Source organism: Passer montanus, unplaced genomic scaffold (assembly GCF_014805655.1).
Source record: "Passer montanus isolate IOZ18808 unplaced genomic scaffold, ASM1480565v1 scaffold134, whole genome shotgun sequence".
Taxonomy (NCBI): Eukaryota; Metazoa; Chordata; class Aves; order Passeriformes; family Passeridae; genus Passer; species Passer montanus.
In genome coordinates this window covers 1,113,714-1,135,843 of record NW_024360277.1, presented here as the reverse complement: position 1 = coordinate 1,135,843, position 22,130 = coordinate 1,113,714, and the positions used below count along the sequence as shown (strand labels likewise).

Sequence of the window (22,130 nt, the reverse complement as noted above, 5' to 3'; positions counted from 1 at the left end):
GCCGATATCCCGCTCAATTGCCTCAATTAGCTCCCACTGTACACCTGGGTGTAGCACTAATGTGGCATCTGTGCAGCTCAGGGAATGTCTGCTCCATTATGGAGCTTTTCCATCACTTCCAGGAGGGAAAGATTGCTGTGCCCTTAACTGTATCACTGCCTTAGCTGGAGGGATCGTCCTCTGCCTCCTTCCTCCTTGCCTTTCCTACAGCCACTCAAGCTTCTCTGCAGATGTTGAAACATGGGAAAAATGGTTTCTCTGTGATGGAGGTGAAATTGCTGACCATCAAGGCTGTAGAAAGAGTAATTTTTTTGAAAGCTTGAAGCCCCAATCACAAAGCTGCACAAGGCTGTTATAACTGCTGTGCCTTGATTGAACTTTGTGTAATCCCAGCCAAGTGCAGCTCTTTGCCCTGTTTGAGCTGTCTGTAAAGCTGAGGAGCTCTTCAGACTGCAGAGCTGGACTGTAAAACCTTCATTAGGCTCAGACTGCTCAAGTTGTTTATAATAAAATGTACACAAGGGTTATCTTGCAGCGGATAGGTCCAGACTTTATCATGGATATTTTCCATTTGGACACATGAAAGTGCTGCCCAAATTTTCCCCATGGTCTTCAATGGGTGACTGAAGGACAATGTGCAGGGCATACCCAGAAGACAGAAGTAGAGACAATATGTATTGTTTTAAATATAATACTAGCAATAAAGTGTTTAAAAAAGTAAATTATTCTGTAGAGGTGATGAGAAGTGAGGGCTACTGCTTTCTATCAAAGGTGATGGTCTTGCCCCTGGATATAAGCTGATAAAACTGCATTTTTCAGTAACACACCAAGCTGGGTTCAGATTTTTTTTTCTTATAAAATTCAAGCTCCTAATATCCTGTATTCTGGGGATTGGTAGAGAAGAAATTGGCTAGCATAATTTTATTTGACAGACATCAAAGCTAAGGAGAACATTTTCAGTGCTGGCAGGTACATGTTACCACTTTTCATCCATTTGAGCTTCCTCACAGTATGACTGCTGAAGCTGCTGGCTGGTTTCAGCTATATCTGATGGACTGGGGAGGTCACAAAGAGATTTTATGAATGTATGTTTCATGGAAATGTATCTTTAATCAAGAAAGGAGATCATTAATTTCTTTGCTGATTATAATGGCTACAGTGTGAGAGCAAAAATCATTAAAAAGAGAAGGCGTACCAGAAATTTTTATAATCATCCTAGCTTCAGGAGACAAAAACGCAAAACAAAAACAAGAAATTCTGTCACCATTTGAAAATTCAGCTGAGTGACCACCCTATAGCAGTCTCTTCCATTCTTCAGACTTCCAATGTTCAAAAAAACAGTTATTCCAGTGCAGTATTTTGGCTGTCCAAGAGATGCCCCCTTGGATTTGATCTGTACCTAAAAGGAAGCAAAGCCAACACCGTCTTTTTTTCTTCTTTTGTAACTGATTCTGATTTTGCTTACTTCCTTTCACATGTGCATGTCTCTTACAAGACAGCTTCAGTTCACCTAAGTCAAACTCCACTGCAGTCTCCAATAACTTTGTTGGTCTGCCTGAGGCAAAAAAAAAAAAAACAAAACCAAAAAAGTTTGATGACTTCTAATGGCTATTAAACCCTTTGTTTCCAAGAATTTTAATCCATCTCATTAAATGTTTCTCTGCCATTGGTTTATCCCACTAGATTATTTGGCTGTTAAAAGACTAGACATCAAAATGAATGGGCACCAAACTTCTAAACTACCCTCAGCCCACAATGAAATTTCTCCAAAGCAATTTAACCCTTCACAGGAAGCCCTTAGAAGACAGTGAGATCATGGACACAGAACTGGACTTACTCTGGAAGCTCAACTGTCCTTCCAAAATACAGAGATATTCCCCAGGGGCTGTGAAAGATGGAGCTCTGTGGTCTGTTTCCTTCCATAGTACTGCCCAGCAGGTATGTGATTCCTCAACATGTAGGGAATTTTTCCACTCACAGCACAGTTTTTAGGGGCTCTAAGCAGTGCACAGGAATTGATGTATCTTCATTTAAGTGTTACCAAGGCGTATCTTCCTTTGAACTGAAAGCACTCTAACTACATTCATCACTTCTCTCAATTAAACTTTTTTCACCCAATTTCTTCATTCAGGAGAACCCTGTATTTTTCACTGTGTTTCGTGTTAATTTGTGTGATTTCATCACACACAGTCTCCCAGAGTAACACAGAGGCAAGAATGAGGAGTGGGGCAATAGAAAGAAAAGGATGTCCTAAAGTGGGTCTGATACTAGAGACAATCTCCCGTGGAAACTCACTGTGAGAAAGATCTGAAATAGGTATTCTGAGCCACAGCACAGCTGTCCTCTCCTCATCCTTCAGGAAGAAACAAAATTATAGAAGCCCTTTTTCTAAGGGACCTGTGCTGAGCCAGTAAATCATTCCCCACGGAAGCAGCGCATCGTTTTTCATGTCTCTCAGACCGTGTGATCTGCAGGCAGTAATTCCCTTTTGATTGGGGTCTTTTTTTACATACTGAGAGACCACAGCAGATGATTAAAGTGGAATCCCAAAATGAGCTCTACTGCCTTCAGGGTAAAGCTATTTCTTCCCGAGCAACCTCTCATGTCCTGCTGTGTCACTCTGGGTCTTTTCCTGTGGCACATATAATTTCCATATACCATAGTTAGTTTCAGCTAATCAAACAGCTCCACCAGTTGCAAACATTGTGCTGAAAACAAACCTTAACAAAATATACACATAAAATATGCATCTGTAGTTTTGACTTCTTTTGGGAAAGGGAGAAAATCTCAATACCCTTGGTTCTGTTTGTCAGCATTGCTAGCATTTTCATTCATAGTGGGTCCCTCTGTGGAAAATTGATTAAAGACAACAAAATCATTGTATGCTGAGTTTACAAAAGTCTGTCCAAATCATCTGAGAGGCAGTTGACTCGCTGGATTGTAGGCTTGTCTTGACTACTGTGGACTAAAAGTGGTTTTACAAAGCTCTTTGTGTTCATAAATGCTATCTATAACATCTTTCATGGTGCCTTTTCTGCAAGGTACAATGTGAGCTCACACACAGTGAATAATTAAGAGCCAATGGGTTAAGAATAGTGGATATGGAAGCAGTTTCCAAAAGGGATTTTTTCCTCTTTTTCTCACTTGACTTTTCAGAAGTGTATTTAAATAGTCAGAGGCAGGAGGGATTATATCCTAGAGATAATGAATATCAGTCAGTCATCAAAACTAGCTGCTTTTTTGAGCTCTAATGAATGAGGAGTCCAACAGCCTGGGGGATTGTGCTACACAGAGGAGTTCTGGCCATGCCCTTGCTCTAGTCCCTGGAGTAGGGTGGAACTTTCACTCAGTACAGAAATTTCTGAGGTAAATCACAGCCCATGGGAAGAAGCAGTACTCAAGGAAATTATGTCAGCCTGGAGCCCAGGAAGGACACAGGCTTTGGCTCTCCTTCTGGAAAACTTTCATCAGTAGCTGACAACTGTTGTAATGTGGCTGGTGAAAGTCTGCATGATGTTTTATTCTTGACTTTGTTTCATATTTCTTCAGATCAAACCCATCAGATTGAGGCTGCCACAAACTGAGAGGCTCACCTGCTCTCAGAGCCCTGATTTAAGTGCTGGTGGTGTTTAAGCCCAGCAAAACAGGCATAATATCATGTTCAACCTGAGGCAGAAACTTGAAGGTCAAAGAAAGTGACTGAGAGATTTATCAAAGTGGTCAGGTCTGGCTCAGTGGGTGGAGTCAGCACCACAGACATTCAAATTCTGCTTAAAATCTGTTTTAAGCACTTGGGTACTTCCTTTTTCTTTCCCTACGATCTCAGCATTTAAATAATATCATGTTCAACCTAAGGCAGAAACTTGAAGGTCAAAGAAAGTGACTGAGAGATTTATCAAAGTGGTCAGGTCTGGCTCAGTGGGTGGAGTCAGCACCACAGACATTCAAATTCTGCTTAAAATCTGTTTTAAGCACTTGGGTACTTCCTTTTTCTTTCCCTACTATCTCAGCATTTAAATAAAGTAAATTTTTATCCCACTTCTAGCACAGTTACACGTTTCTTTTGTGCACAATGCTTTAAATGTTCTTTAATTATCATCACACATAATTGAAGAATATTACCAAAGCAATCAAAGTACAGACAGAGAGACTTGGAACAGATACAGCTGTGTTCAGCTCTTCAGATGAAGCTCACAACAGCTTCAGGACACAGCATGTATCAGGCTCAGGTTCTGGCCACAGAAGTCAGTACTCACGCAAGGCAGATATTGGGGGTGGGGGGAAGTAAAGAAAGAAAACAAAACCAAAACACCAAACCTAAAGCTGGAATATTCATAACAAATTTAGAGGAAGGAACAGATAGGGTATCCAATGGGATTCTTCCTACCCAAACAAAACTGTCAGCCTTCCTGAGTTAGTAACCTGAAGTTTCTCCTTTTCTATCACCTCATTCCAAAAACTTGGGAGTGAAGGCAACAGCAGGAAAAAAATGCAGCCTTAATGAATACCAAAGTATAATTGATCTGGTTCATAATCACTGCTCCACAGGGACTGGCAGTGCTTTAAAAACAAGATGTATTTAATCACAGTGTCCCACTGACATCAGTTCAAAGGCAGCTTCAGCTTCTCTCATCTTCAAGAGAAAACTTGCTTGCCCAGACTTCAATTAATCCCCACACTGTCCAATTTCTCAACATTTTCAACCTTGTTCAGAATCTTTGCACAAAGTCCTGTCACATCCACTTATTCCTCTCTGTTTGAGCACACAGGTCTTCAGCCAGAAAGGAAATATGAAAACTCTTTCCCAAACTTTTTCTTCCCTTCACTGCAAGCCAGTGGTGTAGCTGCTCATTAACTTGTTTTTTTGACAAAATTAAAGCTAAGGGTAAACCCTAGGGGGGTTCAGTCTCCTCAACTCTAGTCTATTACAGAGATAGCCAGTCTTTTGGCTTATGCAAATCAAATTCATCCCTATTTTGCCTAAAAATTAATTATGATAAAACATTTCTTCAGCATGTGCTTCAGATTTTCTTAAAACTGTAAGATTTGCTTTTTTTCTTTTAAATAGGAAAATCTTCAGTGTCCTAATATACTCTTATGTTTTGCAAAAATTACAGACTTCCTAATTCCCATCTGACATTAAGTCATTTAAGTAAGTTTATTTAAACTTCTATACTTTAGAAGTAGACCAAGCCTCTGAAAAGCATATTAAGTATTCACTTATGCTTGAGTAGTTTTCAGTATGGAGTTTCCTGTATTATAAATGAAATATCAAATTTTTAAATAGCCTTGGCAGTCATCAAAACAGATATGAGAATGGAGCTGTTGTGCTGAACAAACCTGATCTCTATGCAAATAATTTCTTTCTCTTCTTAAGGCACTTTTTCTTCTTCTAAGGCAAACTCTGGTTTATTATTATTTTTTTTGTTTTTATTTTTTTCCCCAGAGCATTTGCAGTGAAATGGATTACAAAATGCACGTGCATTGTACTTCTAAACATAGGACCAGCTATGCAAGGTCAGCTGTATCATGTCATGCCCTCAACTGTGACAAGTAACAAAAGTCAAAAGAAGAGTGAGACCACATTGGCAAGAATAGATTATTATTTTTCTGTTTAGTCTCCTGTAGATTCAGGAAATCCATGAATTGTGGGTAAAACTGTATTTAACTAACCTTGATGAATGTTTCTTCCATGCATTTATCTAATTGCTATTTAACATCCACAAACACTATGATAAACAGCTCCACAGTTCAATTATGCACTATGTAAAAAGCTTTTTTTTCTAACCTTTGTCTTGTTAGTTTCCTTTTGATACCATCTGTTCACTAAGAAAAGTACAGTAATTTCTTTTTTACTGCTTTTTTCCCCTTAAAACTCAGAATTTTCAGAATAGCTTATGATAGAGGGACCCTGTCGTGACCACCTGGTCTAACTCTTTTTGCTCAAACAGAGCCACTTGGAGTAGATGTCCAGCTGGGTTTTGTGCAAATTCACTGATGGAGATTTCAGCACTTCTCTGGGCAGCCTGACCCCAGATTTGACCACCCCCACACCTCTTGTCATGCTGCTGGTCACTATGGAGGACAGCCTGAGCCTTCTCTTCATGCCTTCCCACTGGCTGTTTATGCACATGGATAAGATACCCCTGTGCCTTCTCTTCTCTGGGCTGAGCAGCCCCAGGTCTCTCAGCCTCTTCTTACAATAAAGTAAGTAAAAAAAGTTTTTATCTTCCTTCCTCAGCAAGTTTTTATCTTTCTTGTACTGGGTAGCACAGAACTGGACACGACACTGCAGATTCTAAAGAATTCTTTTACATCCTTCTTCATTCATCTCCTTACTAGACTGAAGCTTCCTGTCCAGCTGTTGGTCCTGTGTTAGTTAGGAGGCATTTTCTCTTGCTTATGATTTTTATTCATCTTCCTATTCTCTAGGTCCAATCAATTTTGGAATGGGATGCCCTTTTTTCTTTCCTTGCTTTCAGTGTGTGGATGCACATGCACATGTGAGCAGCATGAAGATGTTGTCTGTACATTCTCTAATTCTGACAAATCCTAATGTTCAACTGCCCTGTGACTGTTACTGAGCATGAGAATATTTTTCTTTAAAATATTCTGGGTCTTAGAACTCTGAAATCTCTTACCTAAATAAGCATTTCAACAGTTGGACCTGGATAAAGCCAGCTTTTTGTTGTGGTGATGGTGGTGCTCCACTGAGCAGACTTTCAGAACTTACAGAGTGCTTATAAGAAAGATGGGGACAAGCTTTTTATTACACCTCTACCAATAGGAAAAGGGTAGTGCTTTTAAGCTAAAAGAGGATAAATTTAGACTAGATATTAGGAAGCAATTTTTTACAATGAGAGTCGGGAGGTCCTGGCACAGGTCAACCAGAGAAGCTGTGGCTGCTCCATCTCTGGAAGTGTCCCAGGCCAGGCTGGATGGGGCTCTGAGCAACCTGATGTGGTGGAAGGTGTCCCAGCCCATGGCAGGGGCTGTGGAACTGGATAGTCTGTAAACATCCATTTAAACCCAAATTATTCTATCATTCCATCATTTTATTACAAATAAACCTTGGACAACTGTTTTTGCAATCCAGCATTTACCTTCATGGTGAGGGGTCAGTCACAGGAAGGTATTACTGCCCCCTTTACCATAACATTTTTCAGTCTTAACTTTTGGGTGTCTCTTTCCAGTTCTATATTGTGTAACACTAAGGTATCTGAATACTCTGAATATATTACTTGTTTTGTTCTCCACCAGAAGTCATTTGGCACAGTGTAGAAATATAGCTAAAAAGATTTTACTGTGTGCTTACACAGTTTGGTCTAAAACCAATAGTTGACAACTCTTCTCACTATGAATTAGGAAACAAAACCTTGATTTCTGTTTTCTGGTATTTTCAGGATGATCAAAATGAAAATGTGCAAGTACACATTTTCTTCATAGGCTTTTGTGCACCTGTCCAGTGTTCCTTCTCATTTTACAGGTAATTTAACTATCAAGATCTAGCTGTGTTATTTACAAAGGCCTTGTCATTTGGGCTTGGATTGCTAGTTTCTTCCATAACTGTTTATATTATAGGAACACTCATTGATTCCAGACCTTTGGCAATAATCATTATGCAAATGTAATGATATGATCCTTGCTCAGAAGAGCTTGCAGATTTAAAAGGTCAAGAGAAGACAACACAGATGTCTGCAACAGATGAAATAAGAACCACTTGTATACTTGATACCTGATGCCAGATAATAGGATTTAAAGGAGACTGGCAAAACTCTTCATATATGTGAAATGGAAAACAGCTGGCGTGATAGCCATGGAGCACTGGGATGAAGTCTGTCCTTTCTTGTGCCAACAGGAGTTCACCGTAATTATTTCAAATATAAGTAAACCTAATTTCTTCAATTATTCAAATAAATATTAATATGAAAAAAAATCCTACTTCTCATCTTCAGTCATGCTGGGTTTTATAGAATTAAAGAAAATATTACGGGAATAACCAATAAAATTCTCCAGAGACATTTGAAAACTGCAGTGTATATAGAAATTAATGTTTAATTTGACATAATTCATGCAAATCTGTACCCTAGAAAAGTTAATAATTTATGCCTTGTATGGCATCTTTCCACTACCAAGAACTGAACACATTTGCTATTTTAAACTTCACAAAACACCTGAAAACAGGTAAGTAAGAGAGATCAGAGAAAGCACATCTGAAGCCTTGCTATCATGGCAGCTGGATGCTATGGGAAGATTCAGAGCCCAAGGTGGGAGTAAGAAAACAGCTACTTGATTTTCTGGGGCCATGTAATTGAGATTTAAGCTTGGTTGATGTGCCCAGTTGTGTGAAGCACTCTTGACTCTGCTCCAGCTTCTGAGAAGCTGGCATTCCTAGAACATGGTGCTCTGTGCTGCAACATCATCCAATAATAAATTCAGGGAAAAGCAGTCTGTCTTCTTGGGACACCACCACGTCCTATGGTTCTGGGGGGAGACTGCTCATGATAGCTCTCACAGAATCACAGAATGGTTTGGGTTGGAAGAAATCTTAAAGACCATCTCTTTTCAACTCCCTGCCATGGGCAGGGTCATTTTTCACTAGCCGAGGTTGCTCCAAGCCCCATCCATGGCCATTTGAGTATGGGAAAAGTATCACAGTGCTCAATCACGGGGTTAGTACTCCTTATACTTTATTGTATGTGAAGGTGTCATTTCTGGTGAAGACGGGCCCATGGAAACAAAGATCTTTCAGGTTTATGGAAACAAAGGGAACAAGCTGGATGAAAATGTGATAGGATTAACCCCTTCCCTGAACATTCCTGTACCTATGACTCCTCTTGGAAAGCATGTGACTATAAAGTCAAACAAATTAAAGCCTGGATGCACACCTAATCCACACCTCACAGTGAATCCCACTGCTCAGAGTCTGCGTGCCCATGGCTATGACCTCCTTTAGAGATGGAGATGGCCCAGTGCTGACAACTAGGAAGATCTGACTCTTAAAATTGTTGAAACCTCCCAAGGCTGGACATCCAGTTAGGAATACCCTCTGTTTGGTTCTTGCAAGGAGCATGCCAGTACTGGCAGGAAAGCAGAACTGTCACATGTATTTCGGCTTCATACAAACACCCGCATCAAGTTCCCAGCATGGTCCATGAAAATCTATTCAGCATTGTCAGTGGAATTTAGTAATTTCAGAATCAGCCCGTACTAAAGCAGGCATATGGGCCTTGATCCAGTCTGGCAAAATTGAAGCACACAGTGCCATTTGAAATGGCCTGAGGTAGCCAAGACTGCCATGGCAGGGTGACAAGGACAACATGGAAAATATGGGTATATCTGTGCTCCTGTAGAGCAATACCTAGAGTCCAAGAAGGATAGTGGTTAAATCCAGAACCTACCTTGAACAGATTTCCTTTAGAAATCCTAATCCATGATACAAATAAAAAGCTAAGGATGGTGATCATTACCTTCTAGTCTGGCAAAGCAGATGGGAAGAAGAGATTCTTGAGCAGCTATCCAAAATAATGAAGAATTGAACAGGATCCTGTAGATACTGAAACATACAGGATCACAACCTGCATGCAGCTGGCAGCTTTAATCTAGTATAATTAAAATAGGGGTAATTGCCCCAAATCTGTGTCAATGTGGTAGCAACTGCAATGGCCCCAGACTCCTCCTTAATGCTCCTACATTACAGTATTTTGTGCAACTGAATTCAAGCATTCGCTTGTGTTTCCCCTGAGGTCACGGAGCATTGGAAAGCCGGCCAGCCAAGCTCCCTGGGTGTCCAAAGAGACACGCAAGAGAGACTGGCCTTGAGCCTCTGCTGAGGCCTGTCAGGTGGCAGTTGGAGCAGTAGTGTGGGTGTGATGCTACAGCAGGACACCACGAGGATCCCAAGGCAAAGAGGCGAAGGAGAGGACACTCGTATGCAGTTCAATTAAGTTTTAATCAGAAGATGGGTCAGGGACGAGCGACAGGAGCAGTGGTCTGTCTGGGGTTCTTAAATGGGGGTTCTTAAATGGGGGTGGGAGTATAACATAGCCAATGGGGAAACATGTAGAGAGGAGCAAGGAACTTAACAGGGGATGGGAGAAGCCTCTAGGACAAACCAACTGTTAGGATCAGGGTAATTGACACCAAACTTTCGAGAACAAAAGGGGTGGATCTGAGTTGATGGGCAGGGGAAGGGGACAGTACAACTTGGATTGACAGGACAATACAAGGGAGAAAAAGGAGGAGCAGGAGGACAGCCACACTGAGTGGCAACCAAGTGGCAGGAAAACTTAAGGGTAAACAACTTGGGAGAAACCATCGTGAGGGGATAAAACGGGTACAAGGATCAAACCATTATTCTTAACTGACATTGATTCACTGTCACAATTGAAATAACTCTAAAAACTCAGAAAAACACACTTCCACATCTCCCCCTTTCTTGTTAAGAACAGAAGGGTGGTATTAAAGAAAAATAAAGTTCAGTATTTCAGACTTCCATTTCATTTTGATGGTCGCCTTCAAACCATTCTTGTTCCCTGATGGTGACTGCAGCGATGGTAATTCTGGTGGAGAAGGCTGATGGTTTTGCAAGGACAGTGGAAATGATCCTTTTTAAAATACCAAAAGATAAAGAAACTAAAAATACAACAACAATGAAATAACCTATGTTTTTGATCAAGGAAAGCATCCACCCTGACAGGCCCCAGTTTTTGAACATGTCTTTGAACCAGTCCTTGTTCTCCTGCTTGACTGTGCCAATCAGTTCTCTCATTTCTCGGAGGGATGTGTGGAACTCTGACTCTGGGATGACAAATTGAAACAACACAGCCTTTCGAATTCTTGGCAACCATGCCCATGTACCAGCAGCAGAAAATCTATTGCAGTGCGATTCTGCGATGTCACCTTCCTGGTAATTTCATCATCCTCTAGGAGGTTACTCAAGATCCCCCCTAGAGCTTCTTTGAATCCCAGCTACCAGCTGTCGCCACAGCATTAAACACAGAGCAGCACACGGGTCCCAGGGTAACTTTATTTGATGGTAAAACTTCCCCTCCTCTGCGTCCTGGGACCCCAAACAGGGGGCAGACAGGAGCTTATATGTGGGGGCAGGTCTCAGGGGAGGGTATAATCTTTAACAAATTAGGTGAAATGGGAATAAAAAACCAGGCTGGGAATACAATGTATAAACCAATACAAATTTTCAAGGGAGGACAACATTTTCAGTAAACTAATGGAGTGTGGAGAAATAGAAACAAGCATCTATTAACAGAAAAAGTGATGAAAGTTCTAGGAAAAGGCAGGAACAAAAAGGAAAACAGCATAAGGAAACTACCAAATTACAAATCAAACAATAAACCTATTAATAACACAAAAAAACCACACTACTACAGGCATGAATTCCTTTAAGGACTCTGGGCTGACTCCGATGGGAGTGAAGAAAGCGGACTCTGACTTCTGGTGAAACAGGGTTTATTGGGAATGGCAGGGAGCAGGAAGGTCCAGGGGCTCTAGAAGCCGAAGGCGCTGGAAAAGGGCTTACAGCAACTTATAAAGGAGGGGTGGCAACGGGGGCAAGCCTGCCCTCCAAACAACGGAGGAGCAGAGGGGAGTGGAAAAAGAAAGAATGACACTGCTGTGGGACCAATAGGGAGGAACTAGGGAAGAGCCCCAGCCCCTGAACCAATCACTCAATGCCCAGAAGAGAAGCTTCCAGATGGAAAGGATGGGTCATTGAGTGACGGACAGGGCACCAGGGTGGGACAAAACAAAGGATACAATCATAACTGTGGAAATAGGGAGACTGACAAGGATTGCAGGAGAGGAGACAACCTAGGCGGAACCACTACATAACCAAGGAGGTGAATGGAACAAACCAACTTACAATATACAACTTAGCATAACTAAAAACCTGAAAAACGCAACACAACAAGCAACAAAACCAACAAACTTTGTGAGCAGAAGGCTCAGCACTAAAACTGTTGAGGAACATTAGTAGGTACACGACTGGGGACATAAACATGGACAATGAATAATGAAATAGTGGAAAAGTATATGCTAAGCAAGCCTTTTGTATACACGCATAATAGAGATGTAAAACTGAGCTGTAGGCATCCTGATTTATGCTGATTTTGAAGTTTTAAATGAGTTGTTCTTGCTCATTTATATGTCTGAAACTGTAAACAAGAAAATAATCCTTGGAACTCCTAATTCTCAAGTTGTTCTTGTACAGCCCCGTTTGCATTCCATGTGATGATAAACAAGAAAAAAAATCATACAGCTTTTAACTATCCTTTTGGCTGTATTTCTTCACTGAATGAAATAATTTATCTGTTACAACATATTAAATCAGGATCAGGTACATACTAAGCTGGACAACACGGATGCAGGAAACATGGACACTGGCAAGAAGGCCTGACAATGTGTGTTGTGGCTATTGCTTGCTTAGGCTGAAAACCTGCTGTATTTCAGTTCAGTTTCACTTGTGTATGTACAGAACTGTAGGATTAGTTAAGTAATGAAAGCAAAGAAACATATTAATTTTCTCTATTTTTACTAAACTTCTAAGACAGAAGGGTGGAGAGAACTGCCAGAACACTGACAGGAACACGGGCTCCAGCAAATACATTTCTTCAAGCACCTTTCAGCTTTAAGGTATGGAATAAACAAAAGCCAGTGAACCAAGGCTGAGCACACAGTGCAATCAAAACACACTGCTATTTGGCAAGTTATAATGGCACTCCCCAGATCCACCTCAAATTAAAGCCCCAAGGTGTGGTACTTTTTGTGTGACACAAGTTAAAAATGGGTTCTGCACCACTGAGTTTACAGACCTGGGAGGGAAATGCAAGTTCAAGAAGTGAAAAATCTTCAAGGCCAATGGACAGCATGCCATGATTGTAGCACAGGGCCTCTCAGTTCTTGTTTCAAAAGTAGCATTTGTCAAGTTAGAAGCAGAACAGGAGCTGAGACCTGTCATCTCCTCGTTTGGAGTAGGATGCCACAGAGCACCTTGTTACCGGCACACTGGAACTTGGAAAAGAGAAATGCAATGTGGCCCAATATCCTGGAAATTGTACCACGTACAAGTTTTAGAAAATTTTGTGCATTAACTATGCAATACATCTCTCAACTATATAACCACATTTTTCCCCATATTCAGGATTTCAACAAGCACAGGTCTTACAGCTCTCCACAGCCACATCTCTGCTATGTAGTTTGTTTTTAAAACAACCTTATTCACTGTCCAAAGGTTTGCAGCTGTGCTTTCCCTTGGAAAAGCAGGACCTGACCAGAGACCTCAGCTGAATCATTCCTTTAAAAAAAGAGCTTCCTGTCATGCCAGGGATGTCCTCATCCCTGAGGCTGGTGAATGACTCAGACAACCATCACTGCACCTTCTCCCCTTCACTGCCCTGGTCAGAAAACTCAGCATCTCAGTCTGTCACTGCAGGATCAGGGAGGTTATCTACATAAGAATGGCTCCCAGCAGGGACAGACAAAGAGAGAAAAATTCCAAGTTTAAGCTGAAATGGAAGCTGCCCACTTCAGGGAATAGACACTGCTACTAGACAAGCTGTGCTTTCATCAGAAATCTCTCACTTGTATGTCAGTTAATGAAAATACAGCATTACAAAAATGACAGGACAGCTGAATGCACTCAGTAAGTACAACTGATAAGGGTGGGGGGGGAAAAACTCCAATCCATTATTTACTGGAAAAGAGAAAAAGCTCTGTCCCTGCCCTGAGAACACAGGACAAGATGCTGTACCATCAGGTCGGCAAGATACACAGCTATCTCTATACATGCACCCAGATGTGGAACTTAGGTTACCCCACTGAAGTTCAAAGGGAAGAAGTTTGTGGATGCTTTGTCAAAAGCAAAGATTCCACCTAATTACTTCCTGTCTCCTCAGCTACAAAACTGTTCATACATGTCTCTATGAGAAAATAACCATAATGAACCCCCCCCCCCCTTTTTTTTGATAATGTGAGTTTTTCAGTCTGTAATCAGAGATGTTAAATTAGATGTGTGAGAGAAAACCCTTTGATTACAATTACCTTTATATTCTGATGCCCAGTGAAAAAAGACATACCAAAATAAGGACTGTGGCAAATTATCTTCCCACTTAATAGATGAAGTAGAGACAAAGCAATTTGTTTGTCACTTTGGGATGTGTATCTGTATGATTTACCTGTTACATAATCCAATCAATATCTAAACACAGAGCAAGACAAAGAAAGTGGAATTATCTGACTGTCACTGTGAGGACGACAGGCTGGACCAAAATGAATTGCCTGACCATAGAAGGAAGGATTCCAGAGCTACCCACAGTGGTTCAGCCACACCTTCACATCTTTTCCTACACTGCAGGTTATGAACATTGACCCTTGTGAACTGCCACCTTGTGATCCCTCACCACTGATGAAGAGGGCACTTTTCTATCACGGGAAGGATTTCCAAATGGTTAAGTTTTGCACAGCTTCTAATTGCAGAGGTGTTTTATCTGGAATTTAAAGTACCTCCCTGGGGTATAGCTTAATTCCCTTTGGAAGGGACTGTCCCACACTCAGCTGAAGTGATTAATGCCTGTGTGTAGATGAGCTATGGATTCTTCCCCAAGCAGTGTTCTGTTTCAGGTTTGAACCCAGGCAGGTGAACCACTTTGCTGTTAATACTCAGGAAGCAACAGAGGTTGGGCATTTTATCCTCCAAAATGAAATTTCCTTCACCTTTGAAGGGTCCAATTTAAATGACAGAAGGACAGGAGGGTACTGATATCACACTTTGAGTAGCCTCACTATTACAAAGAATCATCACATCAGCTGAAGAGGTTACAAAAATCTATTTTAACACAATCCACCTGCAATCTGTTTTCAATGACTCCCTTAAGACTCCTTAAATGTAGGCGCTTCAGATACTTCATAATAACCACAGTATTTTACCATCTGCTGATGATACCAACTCTTGTGAGTAAAACCTCTCCTGACTACAAAAGGCAGGCCATTTAGACTACCTCTCTTTCTGCTATCCCCACTCTGCAAAGGGGTTATAATTCCCATTCGCTGTTCTTTCTTCCCTTTTCCAAAGCCATTACTCCTATAAAGCCTTGCAAAAGCACTTTTTATTTTAAATTGCACACAAGAACAACAAAACCAGGCAACTGTCTGTAAGAACAGGGATGTTTCTTGCCAAAAGTAAAGGCCTTTTGTATTAAAAGCACAGAGCACATTCACGTCTTTCTCATTCCCCTACTCTGCCTTCCCCAAAAATCCTACTTTGGCAATTATTGCTTCTGTACCCCCAAAAGAAAAGCCTACCGTGGCACTTTCTGCTCGTGATGCACTGGCAGTTGAAAACAACAAAGGACAGTCTACAGTAGGGAAGGAAAAATGAAATTATTTCATTTGCTTCTCCTACCTGCAATCCCAAAGAACCACTACAGATTCTGTAAGAAAAAAGATCAGTATGAGACCAAGATGAATGCTGAAAGGCAAATAAAGAACCCACAAGGTTAGTTCTATTGTACTTTTTATCTCAAGTTACATAAAATACAACAGCTGGTCAAAATAAGTCCATGGCAAAATTACTGACTGTTTTATTTCTTCTGCTCTGTAATGCTTCCTGGAGAGATTTCAGAGAGTGACTTTTGACAAGTTGCTCTGTGACACACCTGGTGCAGCCTGGTTTCCTACCATGTACCATGCTCCAGTACACATGACGTGACTTTTGACAAGTTACTCTGTGACACACCTGGTGCAGCCTGGTTTCCTACTGCACCATGCTCCAGTACACATGACAGAGCTCAGTCCATGCAGAGCTGTGTGTTGTGTGTGTGTTTACCCCGTTTATGCATTCACACAAACAGAAGTGCAGGGTAAAATTGTAGTCCTCAAGACAGAATTTTATGTAGTTATTCAAGGGATTCAGAATTTATTAGAGACAACAAACACATAATACACTCATGGTATTATACAGTGATACCAAGTGATGATAGATAACCTATTATACACATTAACTCCAGTAAGCCAAAAAGTTTGGTAATATAAAAAAAAAAAATCTTTCATTTAAAACAGTTACTTGTTTCCCCTCAGCAACCCAGCTTGTTTTTTTCTTTCCAACTGTCTGTTTTACTTTAAATAAATTATGCCCCATGAGGTGCTAAGAGCCATCAGATTTTACAAAACAAAGTGAGAACTTTGTATAAGAGTATTAAAAAAATAAGCCTATTAATATTTTTTTCAATTTTCAACAATACTTGGTATTTAGAAGACAAGGCTTTAAGTATAAATCTGCTTGCATCTAGTATGTTGTAGCAGCCTCAGTGCTGTTCTGTTCTTCAATCTGTAAGGGTTCCTAAGAGCTAGGAACAGAATAGGTATATCAGCCTGAAAAAAACACTAGCTGGATGAGACAAATCCACCTGGTTTGTCAGTGCTCACTGTTGTACAATATTCTTTGGAAAATACACTGAAAATATATGCAGAGTCACTCCACATGCAGAAACACAGATGAACGCACTGGTTGGATTATTGTCCACTGATTCAGGCAAGCTTTTCTGCTTCTGAGCCTGATGTTCTCCATTTAAAAAGTGGACAGTGAAGTACAGTGAAGTCTGGCTCTTCCTAAGCCTTACCTACTGAAATCACATTCCAGTTGGGCTCACATGCTAACGTTTATAACTTAAGAGTACAGTTTTAAAAGGCTGTTGCATAGTCCAGCATATGAACAGGCTAATTCTAAAACACAAGGCAGTGAACAACTATGCATTTATAAAGGTGAATATTTAACAGTTTATAAACATCTCTGCAAAGTAAAATGTGTTGTAGGATCGAGTTGATGATGTCTTTTGGGTTTAAATAAGGAGACAATCTTGGCCTGTCTGGTCAGCTGGTCTGACACACTGGGTCATGCCCATATCCTTCATAATTAGACTTGAGCAGGAAGAACAGGAAGTTTTCTTCAAAAGAAATAGATGAAAAATCCTACAGTATGTACAGTTGAAAGGGCTGGGGTCAGAGACAAGAATTCACGTCAAGTAAGTGCGGCTGCTTCATAAAGATAAGAAGTTGTCTGAGCACGTAGGATGCACATTTGAAACATATTAAAAGAAAGAAAAAGACCTTGGTTTTCTTTTTTTGAAAAGTTCTCTCTGAACATCTGAGAAGTCCAGGCTCTCAGAATTATACTTGGAAGGTGCCACAAAGCACTGTACATAGGACAAGTTCAGGAGGCAGCTGAGGAATATGTAAGTCTGACAGCAAAAAACCCAAACAAACCAGAAGAAAGTGATCTTTATTACTTCTCCAAAGAAGAGTGAGCTAAAGAGGGGCTAAAGCTACTGTGGCTCCTCTGTGTCACTGTGTTCCTAGACAACATGAGCACCAAGCAACTACGATAATGCAGTTCTTAAGTCATACATACAGGGGAAAAAAGGGACAAAAGCACAAAGCCAAACTGATTCACGAATACCAGTCAGATTCACATTCAAATCAGTCCCTCTTATCTTTATAATTGGGAAGGATTTCTTCCTGACTTAAAATGTCATTTAAAAATACAGGACTATTGGAGCACCCTTTGAAGAGAGCCACACATTTATGAAGAGCTAATTACATTATTGATCATACAAACCAGATTCATTATGAACTCAACATGTGGCACAAAAGTAATTTCATGAGTGGTGTTATTCGAGCATAAAGTAAACTGAGAAGTGAAAATCCTTGCAAAAAGGCAGTAGTTACAAACATAATCCTCTAGTATGCCATGTCTCAGCAGGTATGATTAAAAAGACAAAACAGAACACCTCAAGATTGCAACAACAAAGGTTTTTATTAGAGTGAAGAATATATAATCACTGTACAGAAAAAAATTAGAGTTAAATCGTGAAATACTGAACTGCTCACTGTGCATTCCCATTGCTGAGCCTGTTAGTGATCATTTAATTGGCTGCCTACAGCTGGGGTAACTTATCAGCACTTAAAAACACTTCTGTAAGCAGGCAAAAAATGACTGTCCGTTCTTAACGATAACATTGCCTAAGGCAGGAAGTAAAGGATCATATGAATTACATCTAAAACTTATTCAAGGAACAAATTGGGAGGGGAGGGATGAGAGAGGATTATCATGTGAGGGGTTTTTCTGCACTGAGAAACTGTAGCTTCCCTGCTTTAGCTTTGTATCTACTTCTATTTTTAAATAAGAAAATATATTAACACGTACAAGAATTCATCATTAAATCCAACCTCTTCCAGTTATCTTTGGCTTGAGAGGAAGTTGCTTACTTCAACCTTTGAGGCTCCCAAGGATAGTACAAACAATCATTTTCCTTTAAAAAATGGTTGGTTTTAAACCTTTAATGAACAGAGATTCAAAAAGCTTCTCTACCTTCTGAGTTCTCAGTTCTTCACACTATTAAATTTGCAGCTTTTGCCTTCCAAAACTGTTTGGTGAAGTCCACAAGGACTTGAGAATGTCTCTGTTTTGAGCATTTGCTTGTTTCCGTTGTGAGCAGGCAAGAAGCTTATTTTCTCCAATACTGAAAGAAAAGAAAAAAACACAATGGCACAGAGATTACTCAATCTGCTTCACTCTTAAAGAACAAATGCTGTGCACAAATTGAACTCCATGTTTAAAAACATGGTGAAATGTGTAAGGGTAGATGATTTTCACAACCTTTTAAGGGAAAAAGCAGAAGCCAACTCTATATACCCCTTGACAAATTATTTTATCCAATATACACTGTCCTGCTGGTAGACATTCCCTATCTTATTTTGATATCCAGTAGAAAGAAAAACAGAAGCCCTGTGCTGAGGTGCCTGCATTCTCTGATGCAGAAGCACTGGGGTTACAGCCTGGAGATATTCTAAATTCATACAATTTCTACAGCTGAAACTGAGTTTGCTCCTAAACAGATATCAGCCAAGCATTAATAAACGCCCAAAACTGCACAGTTACAGTTTGGGTGAGACACCCTGTATCCCACAAGCTTTCACTTTTCTAATCCCTGCTTACCATTTCAGCCCTGAGTACAAGTGACTTGATTTGTAAATTTACAAGGGAAATAAAATGTGAAACCAGACACTTCAAATGTAGATTGTTTCTTTCCCCTGCAGAAATAAATAATGCTGCTAAAATTAAAATTACTCTCCAGGGAGAAATGGCTATCCAGTCTTTATTAGTATCAACTAAAATTAGAATGCACCTTTTCCTTCTCTTGAAAACTACTGTACAACACCATTAGCTCATTCTAAATGCCGAATTTATTTACTTTTGAGACAACTTTTTTTTATAAACATTAAGGATACAGGCAGTGCATGAAAAGGTCTGTAAGATATCTGATAAAATAACAGATTAGAGACACATTAGAAATTAAACTAAAGGCTTCATAACACAGCTGTAAATTGAACACAATTTAGAATATTGTTATAAAAGAACAATACTGAGCTGATTCCAAAACATCCAGAGTACTTTATCCAAGAGCTTTACTTAATGCAGGGTGACATATAGAACACTGAAACACCATGGTTACCATAATAACCAGCCTGTTAAAAAGCTCTTAAGTGCTGCAGTAGGCTGCACAGATTCCTCACAGGCCTATTTTGAAGGCAGTAAAAGAATAAATATCTACTGATAAACAAAAATGTGTTGAACAGCATTTGAAATGAAATACTGTGTGGCATTAGGCCAAATCTGCTGTTTACACTTGTGTCATAACACCTGTGTAGCACTGGGGCTTTTTCCAGACAACTGATAATACTATGAAGAACAAGGCTACTGGCAATTCAAAGCAGAATTATAGATGAACAAACTGGAAGTTTCAATTGGCCCTTGAGTAAGATGACCCCTTGACAGCAAATTCACGACACATTAATTGTTCATTTGTTTAACGATTTGCAGACTCCATGAAGACTACAGGAGCAAATTGTTAAGACTGCCTCAGACAAAAAGGAAAGATAATGATTTTGACTGATGAAGTAATAAATATTGCTAAGAAGCATCCTATTTCACCCATAATACAGAGAATAGACATTAATTACACTTACTTTTCATTGGGTTTTTTTGAAGTATTTAAAAGAAATACATTAATAAACCACAGATTCTTAAGACTTGTTAACTGCTGATTAATCTTTGTCTATTCTTTTTGCATCCTTCTCACACTTGCAATCCAGTGTCTTTGCAGGAGAAAGCCTGCAAGCCTAAATTTTTTAGAGTACAAATAAAGGCAGTAACTGGAACTCCAAAACTGGCATCACATGGAGTCATGGGATGCCTTTAGCACTTACAAATCAAGACATTTGTTTTTCATTCTAGGCACCAGATGCCCAAAGCAGAAAGGAAAGCTAAAAGCACATAGGTTGCACACTCTGCAGCAGTGCACAAAGATTGCACAGAGCCTCAGGAAAATATCTCTGTGATGAAATTCAGCATGGGCCAGCTGGAGAGGTAAAAAACACAAAATAAGATAACTGTATCAGGCTGACATTAGTGGCTGTTACATCTGCTTATTTGTGTCCAAAGTAAAATACACCACTGGGCTTGCATCTTAACTCCCAAAAATATGAATGAAAGATGCAATCAGTGCCTGCTGGAATGTGTATCAGCTTTTTGCTTAGACCTGGGAGCCAGAATCACAGAATGCTTTGGTTGGAAGGGACCTTAAAGATCAAGTAATCCCAGCCCTTCTGCCATAGGCAGTGACACCCTCCACCAGACCAGGCTGCTCAAAGCCCCATTCCACAGAAACCTGGAATAACATTCCAGAGTACTTTTAAATTCTGAACAAATCTGTCCGGTGATTTTAAAAGCAGGGTTAAGAACTGAAGAAAGATCAAGCAAAAACAAGCCTGAATGGAAAAAGAAAAGGTCAACCAAATCAAACTTGCAATACACTTTCACAATGCAGTAACAATTATCTGGGAGAGTGTGGCAGTCACCTAAGGCCAATGAAGTAAAAAGACATGTCTTAAAAAAAAGTGACTGTCAGTATGTAATGAAAAGAAAGGTCTACACACATACTGTACTGGACAAACTTAAAACTTCAATCTTGAATATTTCTAATAGCTTTTTGTTTTTGAACCCTAAGGCAGATGCCAGGCATTTTTCACTTTCTCTTATGAAATTAACATCCTCTATCTAAAGTTCAAAGTAATCCATAGGGAATGACAAAAAATTTTGCATCATTTCCACATAATTAACACTTCCTTTTTTCACATCTCATAAAACATCACCTTTATTAAATATATATGTAGATGGAAATCACATTATTTCTTCTCATTCTGCACTACATTGCAATTCTTCAAAATAAAAACTAAGCTTGAAGAAAAGAACAGATGCATTTTAGCAAAATGGATAGCCATAACAATAGTTCTCTTCAGTTCATATCAGAATTTCACTAGCCTTTTGAAGAAAGAATCAACTAAAAACCAGCATAATGACTGGCTTTTCAGAGCAGTTTCATTTTTCCTCTTAATTCCATTTCTTGTCATGGTCTAAGACTTAAGACAAACAGTGTAATATCTTAAATCCCTGATAAACAAGAACTAAATGTCAGGAAAAAGAAAAAATTGGAAATTCAAAGGAGAATGCTTTTGTAAACAGTTTGTTTAACACGGGAATCAAGTATTTTATTGTCCTAGTATGTATTGTAGTAATACAGTACAGAGTATAAGATGTTGTGTCAAACACTTCATTCTTCATACAGGGTTTATTGTAATAACAAAAATAACAGAGGCAATAATCTATTGTCAACCCAGATCATCAGCAAAAAGGCTGCTGTAAGGTCCTCCTGGAGCCTTCTCTTTTCCATTCTGAACAATCCCAGCTCTCTCAGACTGTCTCCCTAACAGGTGCTCCAGCCTTCTAATATCTTTTGAAGATATTCTGGATGTTCTCCAGCTCTGGATGTTCTCCAGCAGGTCCCTGTCCCTCCTGTGCTGGAGCCCAGCTCTGGATGCAGTGCTCCAGGTACTCAGCAGAGCAGAGCAGAGGGGCAGAATCCCCTCCCTGCCCTGCTGCCCACGGGGCTCTGGATGCAGCCCAGGACACATTTGGCTCTCTGGGCTGGCAGTGCCATGGCCGGGGCATGTGCAGCCTCTCAGCCACAGCACCCCCAAGCCCTTCTGGGCAGGGCTGC

The 22,130-nt window shown here is 40.1% G+C and overlaps 1 protein-coding gene across 3 annotated transcripts in view; it reads right to left on the bottom strand.

The window, feature by feature from the left end:
• Nucleotides 1-17,808: 17,808 nt before the first annotated feature.
• PIK3C3 (phosphatidylinositol 3-kinase catalytic subunit type 3) overlaps nucleotides 17,809-22,130 on the bottom strand; it is a 66,591-nt gene continuing 62,269 nt past the window's right edge. For all 3 annotated transcript variants that reach the window (XM_039699477.1, XM_039699479.1, XM_039699478.1), the window contains one exon: nucleotides 17,809-18,533. In XM_039699477.1, coding sequence (XP_039555411.1) covers nucleotides 18,519-18,533 — 15 coding nt within the window. In that variant the 3' untranslated portion in view covers nucleotides 17,809-18,518. The remainder of the gene's footprint in view (nucleotides 18,534-22,130) is intronic.